The sequence below is a fragment of the Lygodium microphyllum genome, chromosome 14 (assembly GCF_053477565.2).
Source record: "Lygodium microphyllum isolate KBCC chromosome 14, Lygodium_microphyllum_v1.1.10, whole genome shotgun sequence".
NCBI lineage: Eukaryota > Viridiplantae > Streptophyta > Polypodiopsida > Schizaeales > Lygodiaceae > Lygodium > Lygodium microphyllum.
Window position 1 is genome coordinate 73682515 of NC_141148.1, and position 9467 is coordinate 73691981.

Genomic DNA, 9467 nt, shown 5'->3' on the forward strand with positions numbered 1-9467 from the left:
TGGAGGACACCGGTTGATCATCAGCCAGATAGAAGGAAGGCGAAACATTATCCTCCAAGGATGAAGGAACAGTCACGTATATCTTACTAAGCCTGCTTGGCCTAGAGGTGAAAGTATGGCCATACCTCACTGTGCCAGTACGAGAAATCACGAGTTGTAGTGCCCTATGAGCATACTTTTCCTATTGTAAACTATAGTGGTTGGTCGTGGTTATAGCCCCTTTACAATTGCTACTACTGACATTGTTGATGTTAGCAGCAGATGATTGTTTTGCCACAATATTTTTGTGCAACTGGCATCTAAAGGAGCTTGCATGTGTAGTGGGAGAGCACATACATGGAGACCTGCCACCTGCTTACAGACTTCTTTCCCACAACCATGGATTGCAAAGATGATGATGGAACGAAAACAGACTTCTTCTGGTGTACCCACACGGATCACAATATCTAACCCCAATTGTCTCAGCTTCTCCCTTAAATTAGAGACACTTTGCAATAAAAACTTGACTCGATATGGACCAATCTTGTCGAATCTTGAAGTTGATTTTCCATAATCATGATATTTAAATGCATAGACATGTAGAACAAATAATGACTCCTTGGAGGCTCTGAACAGAGCTCGTTGTCATGGATTTGAAGGTCATTTCGAAACCAAACAATAGATGCTCTTTGCACTGCTGAACCATTAGCTGGGTCTGTGAAATTATTACCCTTGTGAGAAAGCCACTGGTAGTCCGAGAATGCAATGCTAGAACGGGAGTTTTTGCTGTCAATGCCGAGTGTGTAAAGTACATTGGCAACATCTACTCTAGTAGCCACAAAGATAGCAGGCATACGGGACATGGGACTGATGCATTTGCACTGCAAAGGGAGGGAAATGGTAGCCTTGCTAATTGCAACTGCGCCCTGCGGGCAGTGGGAAGGCAAGGATTCAGACTTTACTAAACATCGAAATAGGAAGGATTTAAAGTGTGCAAGGAAGAAGTAAGATGCATACACTAGCTATCTAGCTCAGCTAGAGCTCTGATACCATGTTGATAATGATGCCAGGAGGCATATTCCACGGTGGATTCCGTTAGGTTTTACGGTGGATTCCGTAAACTTAGATGACTGGGGCTCATACACAAAGAGGATTCTTTGTGCGAGAAGTTGATGGGGACGCCTGTCCTTTTCGGGCGTTTCATTAATTTAGAAAGCTTTAATAGCTTAAGAGAAGCCTAAGCTTCTCAAAATCGTCTCGAGGTGTAAGAAGATCAGCCCGAAATTTTCGCGTGAAGAAAACCCCCCCCCCCCCTTCACGAAAAAACGGCGGCCTGTTTTCTCCTTAAGCTTATTAAGCTTAAGCTTAATTCATTAAGCTTAAGTTACTCCAAACTCTGCAAGTCAGTTAAGGCAAACAAGTCTGTAAACTCCGGGTCTCGCGCTCCAGAAGTCAAGTTTCGCAAGTTGACTCTAATCAAGTACTGCAAGTTCTGCAAGTCGGCCTAAGTCCAGCAAGTTCACAACTCTACAAGTCTGTTAAGTCTGCAACTCTGCAAGTCAGACTAAATTAGAACTGTCTAGTGCTTAAAACTCATAGAAGACTTGTTCGTATGCAAAAACTCTGAACTGGAAAGTTGTTCGCAGCAAGCTGTTTTACCTATCTACAAGTTCGTTGAAGTACTTTCAGCAAACGGAGACAGAAATATTGCAGAATTTCTGAAAATTGAAGAAGAAAAAATACCCAAAAATACATAGCCTTGTAACCCCAAATTTGAGCTACGCTCATCCCGCTAACTGATTTTGAGTGAGAAAGGTTTGTTGAGTTTTACAGGATGACTACCCCACATATGGATGCAGATGTATCTAATTTTGTTTCTGAATGTTTGATTTGTCAAAGAATAAAGAGACATCATGGTAAACAGTATGGATTATTAATGCCTTTATCTATTCCATCTAAACCTTGGGAGCATATATCTATGGATTTCATTACTGGCTTACCAAATACTAAATCTAACCATGACATGATTTGGACAATTGTAGATAGATTTAGTAAGCAAGCATATTTCATTGCATGTAAGAAAACTTTAACAGATAAACATAGACCTAGAACTAGATCGGCTATGGTGGACGCAAGTCAAACACACGATACATTGTCAAAATGTGAAATTGTAACTCAAGTGAATTAGGTTCCAAGATAGATTAGCTTAGACTCATAAACACAATCTTGAGTGAATCAAATCGATAGTACCATTACATTGAAATGAGTGTCAAGTACATGTCTTTATAGCTTTTTGGATAGTACCACTTTTCCTTTTTGTGCTTATGGGATTTCAGACATCTCTTCCTAGAGCATACATCATTGTCTCTCTCTCATACAAAGCCACTTATGGGCAAGCCTCTTTTGGGCACACATCCATCCTCTACGGGCATTCATGTTAAGCATCATTTGCTATTCTCAACATCTTCTACTCAAGGAAGTGAGCCTTCCAAGCCAAGGAGAAAGAGAATATCTAGGTTTTACTATATGTAGAAGTGTTTTAGTGAGATAAGGAAGGCCTTGAGAGCTTTATAGCATGTCATTCCAAAGATCGCTTTGATCAAAGTTATCAAGGATATTTCTGATAGATTATCAAGAGAGTGTCGACTAAAATTGGCCTACAAAATAAATGGTAGCTTCCTTGCAACAATTCTTTGTCTTTAGCAGGTAGTTGAAGACTTTGCTATTGACTTTAAGAATGATGCTTACATTGTTGTTGCTCCTGCTCTTAGGATCACCTTGATGAACAAAGATTTTAGTATGGTCAGTAGAATCAAGTACATGTTCGACAAGGTATTGAGGCCCTTGCCCACTATTGATAAAAAAGCCTTTGAGATCCTTAACATTCCCCCAAAATTTTCAAGGAAAGTGAAAGGGCCAAAGATTGAGAATGTGATACATCTATACCCAACAAGGACCGCATCCCAACAAGAGTTTGTCCAATAAGAAAAAATGCAAGAGGTCATAGAAACCGAGGATGATGTTTTGCAAGAGAAAAATCAATGTGCCTGACCCTATTAATTATAAGAGAATGGGTGAGGTGTATGGACAAATGGTTATCAATGTTTCTTGCACTTCCGAGGAAGAGTACTATCTTAGCATATCTCTTGAGGAAAAGTCCATACTAGTTGTTAAAAATGATATTGAATTATTAGGTTCTATAGTTTATTGTTGCATAAGGTAAGGCATTTTGACTCTCAAAATTTTTAGTATATAGAATGATTGTACTATTGATTATAAATAACACTCCTTTATTTTTTCTATTAGCTTTAGGGCATTGATTGCTTCTCTAAGCCAAGAGATCTCTAAAACTATATTTATTGTTGATCCACTATTATCAATGGAATTGTTTTTGAGATTTGGTTCAAACATAGCAATGTTTTTCAAAGCTTTTAGCTCCATCACAACCTACCTTTTTTTTTCTCCTTACATTGGATACACTCACTAAATAAATTATCCTCATAAACTCTCTAAGTGGTATCCATGGCCAAGCAAGAATGTGCATTGAATGGAATACTACTTACTTTTTGGTTAATTGTTTATTTTATTGGATTATCTTTTTTAGTCACATGTTTCCATTTGTAGTGCTGGTTGCAAGCTCATGACTACCTTCTTAGACACCACATATGAGGATGTTGTTGATCCTAAAAAACCATATAACTTTCTCTAACAAGAAGTGCTATTGCACATTTATACACATACTTGTGGATGGAGAGTAATTTCAAATGTTTGCAAGATTCAAAAATACTCAAGATAGATGGGGCGAATGTAAGTCTCTTTCATACTGTTGGTTTCTTTAGGGACCCATTTTTCAATTTACCAACTTGTTACCACCACCACCACCACCTCCTCCTCCTCCTCCTCCTCCTCCTCCTCCTCCTCCTCCTTACAACTTGACCTAGTAGGTTCTTTTGCTCTCTCTACTTCTGCTGCTTCTTCCTCTTCCGCTCCTTAGCATTTCCTCTTCTTCATCTAAGCATTCTTCTTATGAATGACATTTGATATGAACTAGATGAAGTCTTCAAAAAAGTTTGTTGGAGGGAAGGATCCTATCTGATGGTCTATCCGACCTATTAAAACATAACAAAGAAAATTAGACAAGACAATAGAAATAAGCAAGTTCTAGTCTTAAAAGGGCCAATGAATTCCTCAACTCTACTGAAACATGGTACGAAAAAGAAAGCTGCCAAATAACCTTTCGAAGATAAGAAACTACATGGATTTATCAAGTGTGCAATATATTGGGTGGGGGTCTTTAAAAATGATGTGAAGCATGCATGCCATAATTGACATGGCTATGATTGTCAAATATTGTAATAGACTACACTTGCCTGAATATGTATAGTAGCAATGATGATGTGCAAGCTTTTCACTTCCATTACTTTTAGGCAATCAAAGCATATCACAAACATTATGTTTCGTCATGCCATGAATACGGCCCTAAATTGTCATCATGTAAGTTAATCCAAGACTTTCAATCTTGTGTCTCGAAATGTAAATACAGACAATAATGCAACTGAAAAGTTTCCCCTACTTTCCTCATGAAGTATGTTATTTGCTTTCTATGTTTGCATTGTAGAAGCCAATTATGGTAGCATAGGTGGTTGCAAACTTGGTAATATAGCGATGCATCATCAGCATGGGTTTCTAGGCGGTGTGTATGCTTGGATGAAGCACCTTTCTTGAATAATATGGAAAACAATATAGAGTTCAAATTTTAATGCTAGCATTGCAGCTCAATTTTTTTAAAAATGAGAAAATACGAATTGGCAACGAGTTGTATGCGAATCATGTGAATAAGAACGGAGTGCATCATGTGTGCACATGCAAGCGTGTGCTGCATTTCCAGGTGGCTTATTTGCTTGGATTATGTGGCAAAGGGAAGTTGTGCAAAGAGCCACTGCATTGAACGATGGCAATATAAGTAAGGAACCGATGTACTGTACTGCGTGCATCTCATCTGCACATGCACGCACAATATTAATCCTTCTCATACAAAGACATGCATTCGTCGTTTGGTGAAGATTGGCAGCTACATTCAAGGTAAAGAGTCGTAGTGTCAAATAAATTATGATGCCTAGTAATTATGCTGAAGAAACAGCTGTAGATGCTGAGACTGAGAGACCAGATGGAGGGCGGGGTGGGGGGATGGTTGATACAGTACGAGTACATCGGATATGATCAATGGAAGTGGAGTGCAGCCATTGGCTACTGGCGGGTAGTCATTGCACGATCGTCTTTTATGGGATGGTTTGTTGGTCTGTAGTACTACCTAACAGGGGGTGGAGCATTTTCTGCCAGGACCGTCCGGATTAGGGCAGCAGTACAGGCGACCTGCAAGCACGTCCAGGAAGCCCAGGCAGTCATCATCGCTGTCGCAGCTGCCGTACGCGTTAAGCAGGGCACGCCGCCGGCCTGCTGCTGCTGCTGCTGCGCGTGCAGCTGGCAGAGTACTACGGGACGCAGTAGCGGAGTCGATGAGAAGCGTTGCCAACAATACAAGCGCCAGAACGAGGAAGCCGGAAAGACGACGTCCTCCTGCAGCAACTGGCCTAATTCCCATCATCATCCTTGATCTCCGGTCTCCTCCACCTCCTGCTGATGCTAGCCTTGCTGATGTTTTATCTACTGCTAGCTGCTTGGACTAAATAGATAGAGCGTAGGTACAGAGCCTGTAAATACATAGCTTTTATGCTACCAGTGCGCCGGCTCCGGAGGCCTGATCGTCGACTGTTCCCATGAAAGGCTCCCCGCCCCGTTCACACATACCTACATGATCGTCGACTCTTCCCATGAAAGGCTCACCCTCCCCGTTCACACATGCCTCGAGTGGGAATATTCACATGCACATGCTCAAAAGGCGTCAATCGACAATCCATAGGAACTTCGACTGCGATTCACATCTAGGAAGGACAACATAAAACTAGGGATGATATCGAAAATTTCTAGTATGTGTTTTGCTCTTTGAGAAGAGCCCAGAAGAGAGCACTCTGTGCTAGATGAGACACATGACAAGGCCATGAGCTCTCGGTGTGAGATGTCATGGTTGAGAGATTTCATGGAGAGAGGACATTTGATTTCTCACCTCCTATTCTTTTCCTTTGCCACAAAATGTAAACATATGCCTTCCTTCCCAAGGCTCTTCTTCAGTTTGCAATTGTAGTGTATGGCTCTTCTCGCTTGAATTCTTTTAGCTTTCTTCTTCGTGTCCTTCATTGCTCCTCTTTTTGCTTTACCTCTCTTCCAAATATCTTTTTGAGTTTCCATATGACTTGAATCTTGTTTGGTATGAAAATCCTCCTTGAATTCATGTCATGTAGTGATCCCGAATAAAACATGCTTTAAGAGAACTGATTCTTGCTCATATACTCGTGAATGAAAAGAAGTATGCAATTTGGGATCCCGGAGATGCACTCATTCAAATAGCAAACATCTCGGTGAACATGTACACAAAGATTTGTGATTGAGGAATATAATGTGCCTAATCCATTCTTTATGCATGTGCTCATCAATGCATTCAATGCAAACACAAATCTTTGTAATTTATCCCTTCCTCTGCTTCACCCTCTCAAGAAATCAAAAAGGTTCTCCCCTCCACCTGATACCCTCCGATTTCAGTCTCACACTAAGTGGGCCTTGTCAGCCCCATCTCATTATTGATGAAGGCCTACACAACCCTCTCTACTTCACTATCTTTCTCTCCCTTATCACTCGGTTTTTCAAGATCTTTTAAGGCTAATATTTCAGCTTCAATTGGCAATAAAGCTTCCTTACCATAAACTAACCTCAAAGGTGAAAATCCTATGGTTTCTCTTTCACATAACAATAAGCCCATAAACACTCACTACAAAATACAAGCCATATACCCATGTTTAAAGCGATGAAATTATTCATCCAAATACTTTTTCCATCGTCACTAAAACCATTGATATACATGCAAAATCATTGCAATGTGTATCATACTTTGTGTCACTATTTGCGACACAAATAGTGACATTTATTGCAATGCAAACATTGCGACACATACAATGACACGTATGTGTTTATTTGTGACTCTAATAGCAATGGTTACACTAGAGAAAACCCTTCCAACCACATGTGCAAACTAATGTTGCATAAATCATTTACAAATAATTGAGCATACAACTATTGTCAAAACACATGCATCATGAGATGCTAAAAGAAAAGTGATTCAATTTCCAAATAAGTATAATATCAACAATGACATCTTTTAAAATTACATGGATTGACAAGGTACACAATCCAAAACAGACAAATGTATCAATAAATATTGCAAAATGCAAGTCCAGATAAAGGATGAGAAATATCTTGAAGGAAGCCTACATAAAAAGAGTCTACATGGACTATAGAACCAAAAGAGGAAGAGATGCATGCTCCAGAAATCCAAGCAACTACTATAACTCCTCACCATCTGAGAGCTTATTGTGATGCAATGAAGCATCAAATGGACTCTGCAATATAAAACACCCAAAGATTAATTCCCTATCTCCACATAGCATGGAGACTCTGAACTGTGCATCTCTCTAAACCACTCTTTATGAGAAGTCATATGGTTAGAGATACATGAGTCTACATACCATACATCATTCCTTGATAAATCATCAATAATCATAGTATTCATAAAGTACTGCATAACAAACAATAGTTCACTTCTGTCATTATTATTTCTACTCTGCTAGATGCATAATTGCATTTCTATTAAAAACTCAAAATTGAAAAGAGGCATGACTTACCGAACTGTCGCACGTATATAATCTATCAATAAGAGAATTGGGACTATGCCTCTCTACATACTGATTCTCCAATTGTGGGATTGCGGTTTGTGATCAAGTGTTAGTAAGGAGAACAAAGTAGCATTGTTAGAAATACGATTATTAGTACAAATACTATTCTAAATAAAAATATTAAACATAACCAAAATAAAACTTATGAAATTTTCCAAATAAGTTCTATATCCACCCCCAAGATTATGCATGACCCCTACCTCTAGCCTGGCCCTCACTGCCAATTGCTACTCTTGCCATCGTCCTATTGGAGAGTCTCCGACCTCCTTCTTGAGTTTCTGCAAAATCCTATGTGTCCAACAACTCAGTCTTTTGAGCGCCGCTCTTAATTGCCTTGTGTACATTTGACCATCTATGTGATATATATACATGCATCTAGTCCATGATCCATCTAGTGTGGAGGAGAACCAATCAACCACTATAGGTATCAAGAACTCCTTATGCAAGGATGTGACCACATACTCCTTGCCTCCCTCTGGTATGTTCTTCCAGTGGTCTAGAAAATTGTGCCTAAATACCTATTCACACAACGTCCTCATGTGTGCCATCACCCTCCTTCCCTTAATATTCATGGTCACACCATCAATTTTCTCATCCATTAAGTAACCATACTTGATGGTGTGTGTCTAAGATGTGTCTCCTCCCATTTGCGATCACACTTCTACACATAACCAGGAGACCCATGTCCATTTGGCATACTTGTAGAGGTGGTATCTCTTGAAGTAGCACCCATAGGGGTGCCATTTATAGACAATTGAGCGAAACTTGGATTCTAGAGAGTAGACGTTCCTACAAGTGTACAAAATCTCCAAGGTGATAACCGTCCACTCAACTGATGGAATAGAGACACTATATTAATGTCTCCACATCATGCACATGAGTCACCCTCTCTAGAACCAATATGGGAGCACATAGTAGCAACTAGCCACAAGGTCACAACATATGTATCTCCACAATACCCCCCAGAACCACCCTTAGAACAAAGAGGAGAGGAAGTTTATAGCTCTCCAAGGCATCTACCACAAGCACCACCTCCACTAGTCGAGTAGCCTCCCTTTGACCCAAAGCGTTGACTTTGACCACTGGAGATCGACACCTTAAAGTATACTAAGGTAGAATGCATTGAATGGCCAAATGATCAAGACAACTCTTGGTCGCCCATATCTCTAAAGTGTGCCATCTAATCTGAAGACATACATGTAAGTATATGATTTGCTCTCTATGTTTGCATTGTGAAAGTTTATGGTAGCATATGTGGTTGCTAACTTGGTAACAAAACCATCACTTTGTAGAGTGGTACAAAAATTATATCTCTACATAAAAGACACTATATACCCCCTAGGATAGTGAAATTAGAAGTGGTCATATCACATGTTCATGGGTACCCAAGTCCTAATTTATAAATACTCTCTTTAATTTTTATTTGATAATTGGTCAACCTATTTATTTTCATCCCTTGAGGGGTTCTCCCTCACGTTACTTTCAAAAATGCCACATCAATCCCATATAACCAACACAAATATTGTTTATACATAGATTAATTCTCTAATACATTGCACGCTTGTAATATCTTTTGTAGCATATAACTAAGATGAGAGATAGCATATACATAGCTTATTCAATTTTATATATATATATATATAT

At 39.5% G+C, this 9467-nt stretch overlaps 1 protein-coding gene across 1 annotated transcript in view; it reads right to left on the bottom strand.

Annotated features, from left to right (window-relative positions):
* Positions 1-5290: 5290 nt before the first annotated feature.
* Positions 5291-9467, bottom strand: part of LOC148025727 (putative pentatricopeptide repeat-containing protein At3g23330) — a 51381-nt gene continuing 47204 nt past the window's right edge. The window contains exon 4 of the mRNA XM_087692012.1: positions 5291-5662. Coding sequence (XP_087548138.1) covers positions 5291-5662 — 372 coding nt within the window. The remainder of the gene's footprint in view (positions 5663-9467) is intronic.